Source organism: Pholcus phalangioides, unplaced genomic scaffold, assembly GCF_987345545.1.
Source record: "Pholcus phalangioides strain wild (caught in Gottingen) unplaced genomic scaffold, Ppha-v1.0 ptg000012l_1, whole genome shotgun sequence".
Classification (NCBI taxonomy): domain Eukaryota; kingdom Metazoa; phylum Arthropoda; class Arachnida; order Araneae; family Pholcidae; genus Pholcus; species Pholcus phalangioides.
Genome location: NW_028301605.1, coordinates 10,765,916 through 10,785,543, shown reverse-complemented (window position 1 = coordinate 10,785,543; position 19,628 = coordinate 10,765,916). Strand labels below are relative to the sequence as shown.

At 36.7% G+C, this 19,628-nt stretch overlaps 1 protein-coding gene across 1 annotated transcript in view; it reads left to right on the top strand.

Moving 5' to 3' along the window:
• Nucleotides 1-19,628, top strand: part of LOC149079521 (uncharacterized) — a 276,137-nt gene that overhangs the window by 107,466 nt on the left and 149,043 nt on the right. The window contains exons 3-4 of the mRNA XM_089240166.1: nt 10,486-10,770; nt 17,841-18,107. Of these exons, the coding sequence (XP_089096292.1) occupies nt 10,486-10,770; nt 17,841-18,107 (552 nt within the window). The remainder of the gene's footprint in view (nt 1-10,485; nt 10,771-17,840; nt 18,108-19,628) is intronic.

The window sequence follows — 19,628 nt, the reverse complement described above, 5'->3', positions numbered from 1 at the left end:
TCTCTTTCTTATCTCACTCTCTACTCTTTCTTATCTCACTCTCTACTTTCTCATCTCACTCTCTTCTCTTTCTTATCTCACTCTCTACTCTTTCTTATCTCACTCTCTACTTTCTCATCTCACTCTATACTCTTTCTCATCTCCATTTCACTCTCTACTCTTTCTTATCTCACTCTCTACTCTTTCTTATCTCCACCCTTCGCTTCCTTATTTTCCACTTTTTTCTTTCCTTTTTTTTCTCTTCCTCATCTCCTTCTCTTCTCTTTTCTTCTCTTGTCTTTCTTCTCTCTCTCTTTGCTTTTCTTCTCTTGTCTTTCTTCTCTCTCTCTCTTCGCTTTTCTTCTCTTGTCTTTCTTCTCTCTCTCTTCGCTTTCTTCTCCCCCCCTCTCTTCCCACCTTTTTTACTTTCACTTCTTTCCCTTTCAACATTCTCATATTTTCTCTCTCTCTCCTTACTTCTCTCCCTCTCTTCCTTTACTTTCTCTTTCTTTTCCCCTTGTTTTCTTCTCTTGCTTCACTTTTTTTTTTATATTCTTCTCTTCTATATTTTATTGCTCCAGAAAAAGTTCCAATCAAATCAAATAAAACGGAAATCAAACACTCAAAGGACGACACTGTAAATTGCGCATATAGTCTTTTTCTTTGAAACAATAACCACAATTATTAGAATTTTAAAAGTGGTTTATGTTGCAAAAAATAACAATAATAATCTCACTTGAATTGATTCTAAAATGATAGATTCTAAAAATTCTACAATTGTGGAAGAAGAAAAAAAACAATTTCAATGAAATTAGTAATTAAATCTGATAGACAATTACCAAAAAATGAAATAAAACAAATATGTAACTGAGTTAAAATAAAATAGTAAACACATCACAAATATGTCAAGTTTTGAGAAACCAGAATCAAACCAAATTTCATTTCTGTCACACGTCAGCATAGAATACCGCATTTTAATAATTTGATTCTTAGAAAATTCGACCAAAAAATTTTCCAAAATTAAATCTCAAAATTCTTCTTTTCATAAATTAAAAAAAGAAAAGAAAAGCTATAAGCATGTATGTGGGGAAATATTTTTACATAAACCAAATCAAAAAAGTTGATGCAAATTCGTCATTTGATTTTTCTATTCGAGCATACGATAAGGGAAGTATTCATTCAAATAATGAACGTCGAGTTTAATTTCATCAAAAAATTTGTTTTATATTCTTCTCCTCCTTCCCCTTCAAGAAGAAAAGTCTCTTTCAATTTCTAGTCTCTTACGGAATTTATGTCATTTTGTTGTTATTTCCTTCGTTCTTAATGACTTTAACCAAGAACCGTATCCCTGTTTATTCCAAAAATGCCAAAAAAAAATTGAAGATATTCAAAATCAAATCACGATGAATTTTGTTTTGCATGAATATAAAAGAGCTTCAGAAATAACAATAAGAAAAAATTCCTCTTCCAAGTTACAGTACAGAGCTTTTCGAAAAGACTTTTAATAAGAGAAGTCGCCATAACCACAGAATAACCTCTCGCACAGGAAAGAATAGATTAAATTTCTAATTGAGTTTTCTTTTTCCGCATCCCTCTTTTCATTCTGCATATGAATATAGAATTTTTTCCGTCCTCCCCAAGAAGCCTTCGAAGCTATGCATGCAAAGGTTTATTCGAAGATAATCTTATTCAAAATGAGGAAGATTTTACCGTGTGTGTGTGAATTTTAATAATCTTAGAATGTGTTATGAAAGTCTCTTGTGTTTCTAAAAAAAAAGGTGAGATATACTGCATCCAAATACAGTCGACGCCACTTATTGAAATGACAGGTAACTTTATCATTTGGGTATTGTTGTTATTTTTGTAAAGAACGGAATGGATCAATACCATAACATGAGAAAAAATTCGTTTATAGTTATCGGACTTCGGATAATGTTATCAATTTCTTTTTTTCCGTCGAAAGTTTTTTTTTGCGCATTCTACAGCTACGTTTCGTAGAGTCGTTAGCGGGTACTCTCGGGGTGCTTTCTTAAAGCATGGGACTCACCCGGGTAGCCCTGGATGCATAGGAGGGTCTTATAATTATTTGAGATCCGGCAGTATGACTTTCAAGAGAAAGTATGAAACCTGGTGGGCTGTTTGCTTGGGATGCTCTTAAGACCGCCCCAAAGGCTATGCATTGGCTCTAGGTTGGAATCCTGTAAGCTAATAGAGAGGCATACTAACGTACTAAGAGATTTGATTATAGCCAGCAGCAGAAGAAAAGCTTCCGTACAAGAACTTTGCAAACCTCCTTCGATTGCGAAAATCATGATGCTAATGACTGAATCGTAGAGTGTTCATCCGTGTTGTCGGTGAGTACGAGTCAAGCACTCATACTCAATGGTTTAAGTGAGCACCATGATCCCTTCCCACCCAAGGGTAGGACTGACAGGAATCCGGGACAAATCTTATCACATATTTTTTTACACTATAAATTCATTATAAATGTGCTAATGAATTGTTGGGGCCAGTCGCACAGATATACAGGAGTAGTGTTGCTGAGGGTATCGTCCCAAGAGATTGGAAACTTGCTAACGTTGTTCCGATATTTAAGAAGTGTAGTAGAGAAGCTGTGTCCAATTATCGTCCAGTGAGTTTCACGAGCTCTCTCTCGAAAATTTTGGAAATTATCATCAAAAGGCAGTTTGTGAAGTGGATAGACGAGAATAATGAATTGTCGGATAATCGGCATGGGTTCAGGAAGGGGAAGTCACGTGTAACTAACCTCTTTTGCTTCTATGATCACGTGACTAAGGCTTTGAGTAAGAGCAAAAATGTCGACGTTGTTTACCTTGATTTCCAGAAGGCATTCGATCGGGTCCAACATGGCAAACTCTTGAAGCGTTTACACGAGATTGGAATTGGGGGCAACTTGCTGAATTGGATAGAATCGTGGTTAAGAGATGTAAGAGATAGGTCGCAACGAGTTATGGTGAACGGGGAATTCTCTGGTTGGACAGACGTCACAAGTGGAGTTCCTCAGGGAAGTGTCCTTGGCCCCATACTTTTTTCACTTTTTATCGATAAACTCGATCAGGATATCGATGGTGATTACTAGCAAATTCGCAGATGATGTGAAGCTAATGGGGGGTAATCGGGAATGAAAGCGATAGGGAGTTGCTCCAGACCAACTTAAACAGGATTGCAGCATGGGCAAATGAATGGAGCATGACGTTTAGCGTTGATAAGTGCATGGTCGCACATTTTGGTTCGAACAACCCACGGTTCTCTTACGAGTTGAATGGTGTCACTATCCCAGATGCAACTAGGGTCACTGATTTGGGAATTCTCATTGACGAGCGACTTAGGTTTCCTGAACATTGTTCAGCGGTGGTCAAAAAATCGAATAGAATGCTTGGTCTCATTTTCAAAAAGGTCTCTCCGCGTTCTCCTAAAATCATTCTTCTGCTTTTTCGAGGCTTAGTTCGTCCTGGACTGGAGAATGCTGTAAGGTTTTGGAGACCATACCTACAGAGGGACATAGACTTGGTTGAAGGGGTGCAGAGAATAGCTACGCGTGTCCTTATTGGTACAGAGCTTGAGTTATGAAGAGAGACTTAGACTAGCATCACTGGTAGATTTAATATAGATACAAATAGATACAAAAAAAAGTTACCACTATTATCGGCGATTATGCACTTTATCCAAGTGTCGCATCGTTGGTAAACATGATAAATCGTTCCTTATGGTTTACTATACGTGATAATTCATACATGCATTGTATCATTATATTGGAGTAACATCGTAAAATTTGTTATAATTATATCGTGTCCTGAATATATTCATCGCACATATTAGACTGATTTGGATTTTTTTTTCATATTTATGAAATTCACTAATTATGCAAGGATATTATGCATAACCGCAGATATAGGCGATAAATTACAAGTATTCATCAAATTTACCAACAACGCGTAGTTATTATGCATAATCACTGGTGAAAGTGACGATGTTTTCAGTATTTATGAAATTTACAAACGACATTTGGGTATTCTGCATATTCACCGGTAGAAGTGATAAATTTATTAAAATTACCAAAATGATTGATAAGTATGCATAACAACAAGCTATTATGTATATTTCCCTATTCATAATATTTACCGGAACATATACATGTATACTATACATATGAAACATCATTGAAGTGAACTACTGTGTTGTCACCTGTAAATAAAAAATACAACTGTGTTGTGATTCTTGTATTAAAATCGATGACCGGTTTTCGATTAGTGTACAGCATAGAAAAATTCAATATACTGTAATTATGACTTAATGACAAATATTTTTTAAAGAATAATATTAATTGAAACTATGAGTTTTTTTTTGCTCCAAAATTTTAGCAGTTGATATTTGTGTGCGGTAAATTCACATTAGTAAAATGTAGTTTTGACATATATAAAATAATTAGCACAACTTCATTAATAAGCGAGTAGGCCAACATCGAATGTAGCTTATACTCCCTGTGATTGATGTTATCTTAAATATTGATTACTCTCTTTCATCTTACTTACATTAATTTACCCCACACAAACAACAACTGTTAATATTTTTAAGCAAACTTGACAATTCAACTAATTACTCAAAAAATATTTATCAGTATCATATTATATTGAGTTTTTTATGCTGTGCATTAATCAAAAACCGGTCACAAATTTTAATCAAAGAATCACAACAGTTGTATTTTTTATTTGCTTGGTGACAGCAGTAGTTAAAGTTCAGTGATGTCTAGGTATGTGTAATATACGCCGTTCTTTCTCTGTGTATCTATTTTCAGTATTTCCTAGAAAAACTATACTTTCACTAATAAAATTTTATTTTCGCGTTTATTTGTTGCGGACAAAAATAACAAAGAAAGGCATAATTTTTCCATGGTGAATAAGTTTGCCAAGTATGGACATTTAGAGTCTGAGAATGCTACCCTGTACACAGAAATTTTATGTTGAGCGGAGAAAAATCCCCTATACAAGAATGTGACCCCTCCCCCTCCATCTGGAAAGAAAATGATCCCTCGCATACCACCGTGTTTTTTTTATTCAACCGAAATTAAAATAATTACTCATCTCAGCCGGGTTTTTTAAGCAGGCTGATGTTTAGTACATTTGTATATTTCGTAGATGGCAGCAGGGGTTCTAACGTAATGATATTATTAATTATTTACATGCTCAATATGCGATTGAGAGCGTTTAAAGTGTTACGGGATTTATACTCTTGGACTTATTCCTATTATTCGCATTCCTACACTTGGACTAAAGGACGCATGCGCACTTATCTTTGGCTATGCTACTTAAATATGTTTGCAATTGAAGGCATCACTACATCAAGAATGAACGACAATTTTTTTTCCAACCTTAACAAAACCGCTTTTAATATGTATACATTTTTGAACGGTCCTTTTCAACACAGTGCATTTATTAATTATTGGGCATTGAGTATTGCTTCACCCGTTTTGTTTGTTTCTGAATTGAAGAAGGAAGAGATTCCCCGATTCTTTAATCAACTGCCCCCAGGACCGTCCTAACGCATACGTTCGATAAGCATAATCCGGGGCCCTTCTAAGGTGCATAAGGGCATTCCACGGTAATGGGCTCAGGTGCTATGATATACACAGTATATGCAATATTCGCCGAGGTATTTAAATTCCAAAAATCAGAGGATAGTTGGTAAGAAACAACACAAACTAACGTAACGAACAACGCTCTTTTCCCTGATTTGTGCTGTTCTTTTCAGTCTGCCGATTTTTTTTGTAAGGCACTATCTCGTTAAAAAATTCAAAATAAAGAAAAGTTTTGTGAGAATCAGTAACGAGAAAGTTTTCTTTTGTGAAATCTCACCGGGTTCCGGGATTTTTAAGGGTTCCGTGGCGTTTGATCTTGCGGAACCCCAAAATAGCTGCCACGGAAGAGAAATCCGAAACCCATACTTCAAGGCCCCTATTTTTTTCAGACGACTTTAAAAAAAAAAAATCAAATATTTTATTCGTGATAACAAAGAATGTCACCTTTGTTTTATCAAAGTCCTAAAATTGACCGCGTGGAATTTTACGGACAGTCCCGTGTCCAAACGAAATGAGAGAGAGAGAGAGAGAGGGAGAGGTAAACTTTTCTCTGGAATTCATTCGTTTTCCGTGTTTGAAAAATGAGGGTGAAAGAGAAATTTTCCTTTTGTTCTGAAAATAGGGGTGGTTCACCCTTATGTGTACGTGTTCTAATGTGATTCCTTGTATGTGTGTGTGTGTGTTTCTCGAACATTCCTCGCATTCAGGGTGGGTTACTGTATTTCGATTGATCTTCGGTAAATGTTCGTTGGGTTGCTGCTAATGGGTTAAAACGGAAAAGGGATTTAGATATGTGCGCTTTCTCCTTTGCCTTTAGTTTCTGCAGCACTTCTGTCTTCTTAATTTACGTTGATGGCTTCTGGTCATGTGATCACCGCGTAATCTGATTCGACAGATGTTGTTCGAGAGTTGGACAACGGAGCGAGAGTATGAACGAGAGTGGGGCTTCTAAAGTATTCAACGCCGTTTCCCCTTTGATGATTCAGGAAATTTGGTTTGGAAAGTTCTGGAAATTTATGAGAAATTTCCGAAACTATATGCATATTTTTAGAGAATGGATACAAATCGTAATGAAGAAAAAAATGAATTTAAGCAAAATGCAATCGTACGCGTTGAATAAGATTATTTTTGGTGAAGTATCTGAGATTAAAATGACACTTGGCAAATTTCTTCCCATTGAATGGGTGTTAATATCTCTATTCGTCCTTTTAGATGGGTGTTATTACCCTATATGTCAGTGTTTTTTGATGGGTGTTAATATCTTCGCGCGTTGAAGAATAAGAATAACATTACATGTCTCTTCATGATATAGACACTGATTTCTTCGTATGTCCTTTATGACGAATACTACTATCTGCATTGCTTTTTCTCATGAAGGATGCTACTATCTTTACTGCTCGTTTACAATGAATACTACAATCTTAATTGCTTTTTTTATGCGAATAGAAAATTCTGCATTGCTTTATTTGCTATCTTCATTGCTGTTTTTTCTGTCTTCATTGCTGTTTTTGCTATCTTCATGGAATTTTTTGCTATCTTCATTGCTATTTTGCCATCTTCATTGCTGTTTTTGCTATCTTCATTGCTGTTTTTGCTATCTTAATTGCTTTTTTTTTGTTAAACACTACGAACTATCTTCATTGCTTTTTTTTGTTAAACACTACGGACTATCTTCATTGCTTTTTTTTTGGTAAACACTACGAACTATCTTCATTGCTGTTTTTGCTATCTTCATTGCTTTTTTTTTGTTAAACACTACGGACTATGTTCACTGCTATTTTTTTTTTTGGCAAACACTACGAACTATCTTCATTGTTTTAAAGATGATTACTACTATATTTATTGCTTGTTTTATAACGGATACCCATGTCTTCACTGCTTTTCATGGTGAATATTCGTGTCTTCACTGTTTTTCGTGAAGAATGCTGATATGCGCATGTGTCTTTCACCATACGTATTGATATGTTCAAAATGATGGAAGTTTATACTCATGTCTTCACGTGCCCGTTTACGATGAGTGTTAACATAATGAGAGCATGAAGATGCATGAAGATGCATGATACATCCCATCCTTTACGATTGGTATAATCATGCGTCCTTTATGATATTATTTTTTTAAATTTGCGCATACGTCCTTGGTGTTAATATCTCCACATATGATCGGTATTAATATCTTCAAAGATTCTTTATGATGGCTGTTAATGTCTTGATATGATTGATAATATATTTACCGTCTTCTCTTATGATGTTCTTTTCTTTCTGTCCCTTCTTTATTGCGGGTGCTAATATCTCCATATGGTGCGTTATAAATTCGCTTGTCCTTTGTGATGATTATTTTGAATTTCATACCTCCGTTCTTTGTGATGAGCGTTGTTATCTCCACATGATGGGTGTTAATATCTTTATGAGTCCGTTATGATGATTTTTTTCTGTACGTTTTCCGTTGTGTGAGAGGTGTAAATATTTCCATTATTGATGGGTATTATTATCTTCATGCGTTCTTTGATATTTAATTTTGAAAAACATAGTCCTGATTGCATTTATGGTGGGTGTTAATTTCTCTGAGATACTGGGTGCTGATATTAATATCTTCATGCTCTCATTATGATGGTTTTTTTTCTAATTTCACACGTCTTTTCTTCATGATTCGTGGTAGTCCCTCCATTTAGATGTTAATGTTTACGATGGGTGTTAATGCCATTTGATCGATGCTAATATCTCCATATGAGGGGGCATAAAAATCCTCTTGTGTCCTTTATGATTTTTTTTTGTTTTGAATTTCATTCGTCCGTTATTTATGATGAACATTAATATCTTCATGTGTCCAAATCACGTGAATTCGTTCGTTATAAGGTGGTTTTGTATTTTGTTTTTCCCATTGAAACTAGTGTTTTTCAATTGAACAATCAGTTCGTTCAAAGGGTTCGTCAAACTATGCGGCGAAGATCGTGAGGTTTGGGTAAAATCCCTCTCTATTTGTATGTGTGTGTGTGAGAGAGTGTCGTTGGTGGACCTGCTGTGCGAAAGTAGTTCGAAAAATATGTTCTTCTCGGAATGAAGTACAAGGAGATGGTGGAGGCAGATCAGGAGGACGGGTGTGAAGCCGAGATGGAAAAAGAAGGCCAGGTTGGCCGGAGAGAGAGTTAGTTCTTCCGGAATCTTTCTCTCTTACCCTCTCCGAGAGAGTCTTTCTCTAATCTAATCGAGAAAACTTTGGAAGGGAAGTCTGCACCAGATTGCACCGATTGTTCTCCGATGTCTGAGTAATTGATTGAGTGGTGGTAGCGTGTACCCTCTCCCTTTCAGTCTCTTACCTCTTGGAACACTCACCAGGAAAAGGTTGGAGGGGTTTTTGCTAGTAAAGGTGAGGTGGGTCGGGTCTGTGGTGCCAGGCGTTCGGGATGGCAATGAGTACAAAAGTGTTAACAGTGGCTGTGGGAAATTTGGAAAGATTTGATATCGAGAAACATTTCGAACATTCCAGAATTTTATTATTATTTTAGTCTGTCTTTTTTTTTTTCAGTTTCACGTTAATTCTTATTCCCCCTAGTGTTTCGTGTCCGTTCCAACTTGTTCCATGTTTATGTAATTACCGTCGTCTGGTAAATTTGTATTCACTAGAATTCGATTATATGATGGAAGATCTCTTTTTTTTTTGTCAATTTCTCGCGATTTAATAGATGCTGTAACGATTCTATTCTTTCTGTTCTTCAACTTTTCAGACATTGCTGTCCAAATTAAAACTTTACACGACGCTCACGGGCCACCGATTTATATTTGTAATTCTAAAACAATACTCAGATTTAAAAGGGTTTAATGTAATGTACGGCGGCACCTTAACGGAAGGGTTAGACCGAGGCCTGAAACAATTGAAGACTTTTATTTATTACGAAAGACACTTGCGTGGTTTGTAGAAGGATCTGAGTTCGATTCCCGGAGGAGACCAGGTGACTTTTCTTTCCAAGTTCACCTCGGCGTAATACTCGGAAAATAACTATTTCCTTTTATTCTGAAATTGTTTTCTTATTACTCTTAATTTTGATCAATCCTGATATCATTCCTTTCACTCATTATTAATTAATTTATTTATTCTATAATTATTTTAAATGGTTCTCCTATTATTTCTTCGTGTAATTCTGGAATTCTCTCAATTTTTCTGAAATTTTTTCTTTATATAATCGATTGTGAAATAATTTTATTCACTAATTAAAAGTTTCCATAAATTTGAATAATTCTGAAAATTTTTCTTTTCGAAAAATCTGAAATTATTTGTTTTGGAAAATTCTGAAATTATTTGTTTTGGAAAATTCTGAAATTATTCGTTTTGGAAATTCTGAAACTATTTTTCTGAAAAAGCTGGAAATAGTTAATTTGAAAATTCTGATATTCTTTTAACGAAAATAATTTCTTTTTTGAAAATGCTGATATTTTATTATTTTCAAAAATTCGTAAATCCTTTTTTTTCTTAAAAATTCTAATATTATTATTATTTTGAAAATTCTGAAATCATTTCTTTCGTGGAAGTCTTTTTTTTCAGAATTTCTGTAGATTCTTTAATTATGTATGTTTTTCCATATCCTGACTTTTGTATCCTGAATTTTACGAAATCAGGGGCTTTTAATATATGTTCGTGTTCTGGGCCCTCATACTTATTTTTTAATATTAATTTACCGAATGTACAACGTTACTGATGAATCCGTGAAACACCTAATATCGGGCTTTATCATGTTGTTTATTTTTGCTTCAATTTAATCGGCTTTTAATGTTTTTAGCTATTACTTAATAAAAACAGTCCGTGGCCATGCTTTGAAAACCCCTTGCTGTAAAGTATTCATCACATATTTTGTTGTAAAGATTTTGAAACAAGGAAAAGTACGTTAATAATATGTATATATTTTTGCTTATTTCAGATCTGAACTGTTCGTCTGGTAGGATAACATTCGAGAGGACGCCAGGCCTACGCTTGCCTACGAGCCTTTGGGATACCTCGGGTGGCTCGTCGGTACCAGAGCTTCTGACGCATACGGCACCGACAGCGTGCTATAGGAAATGCCTGGAGAGTGAAGAATGCGTCGGCTATTTCATGGATCACGAAGCCCAAGAGTGTGTCATCCTACGGGGTCCTCACGAGCTTCCTTCAGGACCAGTTGAACACACTAGTGGCTGGAGCTATCATAGGAAGATATGCCTTGGTGGTACGTATGATGTTTCCTCTCACTGTAATTAATATGCTGCTGCGCACAGGGAATGAAGGGTTTTTATGTCAAAGGGATTACAGGAGCACACTGTATTATAAAAACGGCAATCATTTAAAATAAGGCAAGCAATATTTCGATCAATCCTGAATGACTCCAAGCTCGAATAGTTGTCAAAGTTAATTGCAATTTCAGTAAAGATTACAAATCCAATTAACATTTATGGAAATGGCATAAAAATACAATGCGGCTAAAATTGTAGAAAAATACGGAAATGTTTCGTGAAATAGGAGTCATATGGTCCCCTTCAATTGGTGGATGTGTTCAAATGAGAACATCATGGCGTGATCCATACAAGACTGGCCAATTCTCTAAGAATATTGAATTGAAACAATTTTATTTTTAACACAAATATTCATAGCAACAATTACAACTATACCGCACATGCACCTCTCTCTAAGGAACTTTTAACAAATTCGTGCATGTCGGAATGCACCTTGTACCTAACGTGAGGTTTGTTTTTTCGAAAAGCCTGTTTTTTTTTGTTCAAGACGTGCTGCGGGGACGTGCTTAACTTTGGGACAAAGGGTACAACTTTCGAAGAGCGGATTATTGTTTTATCGGCTGCGGTGAACTTATGAAACGCATTACATTGGCCGGAAATTCGAAAAGGCACCTACAAAGGAGAGCGGACTCGTTGTGCTCCATGTTTGAGCAAATAGGTTTGACGCTCCAGGAGATATGGTTCTGAAATCGTTTAAAAGAAGCAGGATGAGGAAAAAAGCGATTGGTTACGTTACAGTAATAAAACTTACGTTACGCTTTAGTTTCAAAGAAGGCGAATAAGTAAGCATGGTTGTTCAAGGACCTTTATTCATAATCACGTCTTATTCAGCTGTCATATCGGTAAAGCCGGGTTTTCCTAGCAGTAGGATTTCTGCATCGTGTGCAGGAGGTGATTGGTCAAAACAACCCTGAAATTCAGGGTTTTTCAACTAATCAGCATTTTCATGCTGCACGCGGCGCAGATGACCTGCTTCTAGGAAAACCCGGCATAACGTCATACAGGGTGGGCAAAAAGTCCTTAGAAACTTTAAAAATTCATAAAAACAGGAAAAATAACCGAAATAAAAAACGGTTTGCAGGATAAGCATCGCTAGGAAACGGGAAATTTTTTAAGACAGGAGGAAAAAATAACCCAAAAACAGCCGATAGGTGGCACTGACGTACACAAGTCAAAGAAAAGATACGCAAATAACGAACAGAATGCCTCCGAATCGTTTATTACAGCAGTATGTGCTCCACATGACCACCACCACAAGGAATAACACATTGCAGGCGAGTCAGAAATCCAGCAACGGCAGAGTGCGGGAGGTCCACATACACGGTTTACAACGGTGAACTTGTTCTGGATTAAGAGCGCAGTTCTTACAACCGTCTCATTTGCATAGTTCCACTGAAGTCGCTCATACCAGCGCCATCTATCGGCGGATTTGAGTTATTTTTTTTCATGTGTTAAAAAAAAATCCCGGGAACCAAGCGATGCTAACCCTGCAAACCGTTTTTTACTTCGGTTACTTTTCCGGTTTTTATTCATTTTTAAAGTTTGTACGGATTATTTTCCCACCCTGTATTTGGCAATGGCTGTCAGGACATACGTTTCTCATTCCAACAATTTGATTAAAACATTGTTTTTTAACTTCAATTTTTAGTTCTGTAAGAAAAAAACACGATATTTTTTCCCCAATCCTCAACATCATTCCAAACATCGCGAAAAATTCCGAAAAACAAAACATCTCGTCACAAATTATTTCTCCCATAACATGCAAAACGTAACCGCACACACACAAACAATATCTAATTCATCAAGATATCACAAGCGCTCCAAAAAAATCCTTTATCCAAGATTTTCCCCTTCCCCTCCCCCCACATCTCTCCAGATTTTTCAGGAATAAAACATAACAGGAAAACATCGCTATACATGGGAGAATAAAATTTCAAAACTTGTATCGGTTTTTCTTTTTTTTCATATTCCCGTCCGGGAACTCGTTGTAGTGGGTGGAATTTTTTCAGAAAAACCGGCGCCGAATCTATCATCCAATCCCCGGCATGACATGATCGATTATTCCCGGCAAAAAAAAAAAAATAAATAAAATGAGAATAGGATAAGAAATGTGAGCGGGAAAAAGGGGTGAAGTTAAGAAATATAAGAAAGTAAAAAAGATAATGTATAGAAAGTTCTAGAAACCTGTTCGTGAGAAAGGGAGTTTCGCTGACTAGTCTAACTCGCGATCCATCACATTAAAACTGTGACAGGCCTAAAATTTTAGATGTCAGTGTCCCATGATGGGCAAACAACTTTCTTTTTTGGCATATTTTTTACTTTTTTTGACATCCGGGTATTGCAATTTTAGTTTATTCTCCGTCTCCCTCTTACTTTTAAGACACATTCGGACCTAATAGTCCTCGAAGGTGTCAGGACCGACCATTCGGACATCAGTGGACATGAAGAAATTTTTTTCTTTGTGGAAACATGAAAAATGTGAAGTTTGTTTGCTTTACGGTCTTTTTTTTTTGAAGACCTTTAACGATACTGGAGGTCTTTTTCTTTTGTGCTGTCAGGAGAAGAAAAACAACGTACAGACGCGGGTGGGATTTAATGGATTTTATTTTTCGGGACTGACGTGAGGGAGTTTTCTAAAGTTTTCGTACTAATGGCACCCATTTTGTACTGATCTGGACGGAAGGAAAAGAAAATGTCATTGTGAGAGTAGCGATATTGGTGCTATATACTCTATACGTGAGGTAAATACTCTCTCGTTCTCGAGTTGAGTGAGTTGATGAATCTGACCGGTCATTGTTTGTCTGGACCCAGAGGGAGCATTGGACAGATTTTCTTAGATTTTGGTGATTTGGTGAGTATCAGGGATTTTCAGTATCAGATTGAAATAAAATACAGTACTTTATTTGCCTGGTTGAAAATCGTACATTCTATTTTGCAATTGTAAAACCATTGGGAAAATTTTTTCATGATTTTAGGAACAACATTCTTTACATAAGGAGATGTTGAAAATATATTCGCGGTGTAGGGACTGCTGGGAATGAATTCAATTTTACTCACTTTATACTGCATGGAATATCATATAAACTTTTAAATTACCTTTCTTCTTTCTTTACTGTCATCATGAAACATGGAGGATTTTTGAAGAGGCAAAAATGTTCCAAGTTACAACAAGGGGTCTTGTATCTTGAAGCGTGCACTTTTGGTACCATAGGATAATCAGCCATGAAAATATTGTGTAATCATCGGTATTATAATCTAATTAACTTTGGTTAATTCCTGCGGTTATACGTCTTTTTTCTGATAATGAGTCATTTATCTTGACCTGAAAGGTCCGAAAAGATAAACATGAACTCAAAAATTTGATTATAATTGAGGGGTAGCCGCTATTTATCATTTTGAAAAACAGCCCTTCATGCCAAATTTTATCAAAAGCTCGACTGTAATCTAAAAGGCCTGCAACAGAGTAATCTTTATAATTTTAGCTGCTTGGAGGCATTCGATCACCCTAACGAGCTGATGAACTGTTTCGTGCTCTGGCTTGAAACAAAACTGTCCCATTCGGCCTAAGTTGAATCCGTTAGTAAATTCGGTCAGTCTTGCAGCAAACACCCTCTCGAATAACTTTGGACAGATGAGAGAAAAGAGCGATAGGTCTATACGATGATGTGAATGCTGGAGGTTGTCCAGGTTTTGGAATTAATTTTATAATAGCATTTTTCCAATATGTAGGAAAATAAGCCAGCATTGACATGAGATTGAAAATGTTTGTCGGAGATATGATGGCATTTTGGAGTAAGCATTTTTATCGCTTTAGTTGTGAGGCCATCCACGCCAGGTGTTTTACGGGGGCTTCAATTTAGATATGATTTTTTCTCTCTCGCCTGGATTCGTTGGTGGCAAAACTACGTGATCCAATGCAGACGGGTTTACCAAGTATTCTCTCACTACTTGATTTATTCGCTGCCGATGTTCTGAAGTGGAGACGCCATTAGGAGAGAACTGCTGTCGTAGACCCATTGTGAATTCATTTACTTTCTGTTCGTCCTCACATATCACTCCCTCGGATCTGCTGTGGATCGCTGGAATCGAAGTGGCTTTCTTGTACATTTTTTTATAGATGTCGTACACGCCTGCCATCTTCTGGCTTAGCGTCCATGACCCATTCATCGAACCTCTCGTTTAGAAAATTCTTGATAAGGCGTCGGATCTCGGCTTTTTTTTCTCTTGCACTCTGAGTGAAAATATGGATCTCCTGGTTTTCTGATACAATTTTCTATACCTGTTCCTCCATCTTACCTTTTCTTTGAGGAAGTATGGAAGCTCTAGTAGATTATGACTTTTCGTAGAAGTTGTTGCGTTGACGCATGCCTGTATGCCATTCGGGATCTTTTCCATTTCTTTCCTGCGGTGGAATCAGTATAGGTATGTCTTGGAGTAGACATTGCTATTTTTTCCAGTCTGTCTTTTTGGAGGTGTAGGTTCATACACGGGTCGTGCAACTTATAAGAACTCCAACTGCTAGATGATCTGAGTAAAGAGCTCTCAGAACCTTCGATTTTAGATGAAACTAGGTTTTTTTACCAGCTTTATATCCAGAATTTCTGGTCGGCAATTCAGGTTGTATGAATAGTAAGTGGGAGTTTGAGATCCTACAACACATATTGCATTTCTGTCGCAATGTTGTTTTAACTTTTTACCGGCTGAAGAGTCAATTCTGGAGCCCCAGTAAGAATGTTTTGTATTTAGGTCTCCCATTGCTATAGTTGGTATCTTGTCTCTGAAGATAGCTCTGATGACTTTATAGTCCAAAATCTTGTCCGAAGATTTATACAGCGATACTATTCGCATTTGTAGATTGTGACCGAACGACAAATCTACGGCCACAGCCTCCGTATATGAAAAACATGGCAAGTCCACGATGTTGTAAGAAAGGTATTTTTTAAGAGATATAAATATATAGCCACTCCACCTTTGACACCAGTGATTCGGTCATTTCTGATACATGAGAAGTTTGCAATTTTGGCCCTTTTTCAAAAATGTTTCGGAGACGCATGCCGCGTCAGTTTTTCTGTCCTCAACTAACTGGCGAAACTCTGATAAATCACTCTTCAATCCGTCTGCGTTAAATTGTAGAAGAGCGATTGGTTTGACCTCTTTTGGTATTGTGTGTCAGCACTTTTAGGATCTTTGAAAGAGCTTTCTCTAGTGGCGCTCTTCTGTTCTCTGGCTTGGTACTGAGGATGACGAAAAGACATTCCTCGACTATAATCAAAAATATCATCTAAAGGAAAATCTTGAGTTATGATGTTGGAAACGATTTCCTTCCAACCATTAGCTCGTTGAAGATTATGCCCTAAATTTACTCCCAACTGACTCCGAACATCCATCGTTTGTTGGGTCCTTCTCTTGAATCCACAGGTTCCTTGTTGGGTCTTTGTGTCGGTACCCTGACTGGGTTCTTGTGTTGGCACTATCATTCTCTTGCTGGATCCTTGTGTTGTTAACCTTCTACTTGATTTTCTTGACTCTTCCACTAACACATCTGTCAGAACCAATAGACCAGTGTTTCCCAACCTTTTTTTTTTTGTCCCATCGCCCTCCCGAGAGGCCATTAACTCCCAACGCCCGCGCTGGGAAACAAAGCACTATTCTTCCACTCGGAGAAACTTCCCTCGTATGATGAAGACTCTCCTTATTATGACTTCAGGTTTATAAAAACTCAATAAATTTTATCCGTATACATTTATATAATAAAAAATTCTGTAAACAAAATATAACTTAAAAACAATATAGGAGAAAAGTCCTGAATACATTTAAACATTGATTAAAATCAACAACCAATTCACATAAAAAAGTGCATTTGCATGAAACTACTTATCAAAGCATCAAGATTAGTTTTGACAAATAATAAAAAAGTTCTAAATTTCACCCAGAGATGGCAATGTCTCGCAAAAAAAACTTGATACATAAAATTCGATACAAATAGCAGCGCATAATTAATGTTTTCTTGAGGTCTCGACGCGACCACACGTTATCACGTCCGTTCATTACAACGACCGGTAGTATAGATCCCAAAAATGTTTTCCTTTCGATGTACCGACCACCCGATATAATGTTTGTTTTCGACGGAACGACGGAAGTCGTTATAATAGAGCGTCTACTGTAGTACGATTTTTGCGTTACATAAAACTACCGTATTTCAATATAAGCACAGCTCTGGCTACATCCAAACCAAAGATGCTCAAACTTTAACAGAGTGCAGGACCACGTTGATTTTAAAACGTGTCGTGAGCCACTCAAGTGACGTGGGAATGTGCCATAAGCTAATGGAGTGATCTAGAGCTGTGCCACGAGGAACTTGAGCGATGTAGAACTGCATCGAAGGCCGTTTAAGTGCTCTATAACTGCGTCGCGCGCGTCATCAAGCACAACTCTGACACCATGAATACGTTACGGACCACACATACCTTTGAAAATTTTATTTGTCTGTAACAGGCAATATAAGTTGTCCTTGACAATTCTTTTGACTACAACCGACAGCTTTACTTGCATTTGACAATACTTTTGACTACAACGGACAGCTTTACTTGGATTTGACAATACTTTTGACTACAACGGACAGATTTACTTGCTTTTGACAATACTTTTGACTACAACGGACAGTTTTACTTGCATTTGACAATACTTTTGACTGTAACTGGCAACTTCACTTGCATTTGACTTTTTTTGGCTGTACCTGGCAATTTTACCTGCATTTGACTTTTTTTTGGCTGTAACTTTACTTGACAATTTTCTTTTGCTGTGACTGGCAACTTAACCTGTCTCGGACAAAATCCTAAAGCTATAACTGGCAACTTCACTTGCATTTGACAATTCTTCTGGCTGTAACTGGCAACTTTACAAATCATTTTCTAAAAAATTCTGAAATTGAAACTTAAAAAAAAATAGTTTCCAATATTTTTTCTAATTCTGAAATTAAAGTAATTTTTTTTCTTCCATCCTCAAGGTAAACCCTGCCACAGACAATGGGCTTTCGACAGAATACCAAGCGTCCAACTCTTCGGATACGACGACAAACCTCTCCGCGGTGTCGAATCGAGAGACGTTTGCTTAGAGCGATGCAGCGTCGAGGACAGCTTCATCTGCCGATCAGCAAGGTACGACCCAGCCAATAAGACTTGCGTACTCAGCAGGCACGACAGACGTACGGCACCGGAAGCGTTTAGGAGATCGCTCAGACAAGTCGAATACTTGGAAAACCAATGCATTACAGGTATGTCATAGCTATGCATGTTCCTGTAATATTGACCCCATCCCAATTTTTTTTTATAAAATGTCCCGTTTTTTCCCTTATTTTCAAGGAAGCTTAGTTAAGCCTTTTAAAATCGAGAAGTGAGATTATTACTTATAAATTACATTAGGATAATTATGGCTCTATTTATTTGGTTATAATTAATTATGATATACCTATCTCATATTTGGCAAACTTTTACGTTTTTCTGTTTTATTTTTTGAAGTAATTTTGCAACAATTTTAGTGATAGTTTGCAACTTTACTTGCATTTTACAATTGTCTAGGCTGTAACTGGTAACTTGTATTTAAGCAATTTTTTTTGGCTTTAGCTGGAAACTTTGCTTGATTTAGACATTTTCTTTAGCTGTATTAGCGCGTTGAAACAGCGTTGGGCCATGCTCTGGTTACGAGGAAGAGGAGGTTGTTATTAGCAACATTACTTGCATTTGACGATTCTTTCGTATGTAACTGGAAACTCTTTAATTCCCTTTGACAATTCGTCTGGCGTAGATACTAGAAATTTTACGTGACCTTTGCATTTTTTTTTTGGCTGTAACTTTAACCTTAAAATTGTAACTGACAACTTTTGGAAGTTTTTTTGGTTGTTATTAGCAATTTTACTTGCATTTCACAATTCTTTTGGCTGTAACTGGCAACTTTATTTGCCTTTGACAACTTTTTTTGGCGATATACCGTATTTTTATGAAAGAAATATGGCCAACCTATTGATTTATATTGTGTTGCGTGTATTGATACTTCTCTGCCGGAATAACTTCAGCGGGCCGGGTGGAACAAATTGGAGGGTCTCATTTGCCCCTCGGATGGGAGGTTGTGCACCCCCCCTCCCCCCGATAAAAGGTAAATCCAATAAGAAACCCAGCCGTTAAAGAAAACATGATATTCAACATGCATTATGATTGATACGTTTCCCGTGTGTATTCACCGTTTTTATTCTCCACCTTGTATGGCCATTTATCCGGTATCGGTGAATACACGTACCATAAACGATCGTTTCTACAATTTCGTTTTATCCAATCGTTCCGGGAGATCAGTCGTAAAGAAACTGTACGCAGACAAACAAATACACATAAAATTTGCGCCATTTGTCACATTTTACTCATATATATTCCTATGAAAGGGAAGAAAAAAGTGAAATCTTACGCTATTTTTTTGAACGGTGTCCGGCTGAGTACCTCCAAACCCATTACAAGGGAATTTTCCGTTTTTCCGAGAAAACGCGTTTTTGAGAAATGGCGCGTGAAATGGTCGCAATGTTTTGGAAAAATTGTATAAAGAGAAGAAGAAATGTTCTTCTTTACTTTATTTTATTTATTTTTACTCTCGTGTTAGTATTGTTGTTGTTGTTATTATTATTTTGTTACTCCAATAATGGAATTATTATTCATATATGACATTCCGTTTTTCTCTTGAATTTTGTTTTATTAGAATTTAAAATTCAGTAACATGCTACAATCGTTTATACCGAGTAGGATAGTTTCAG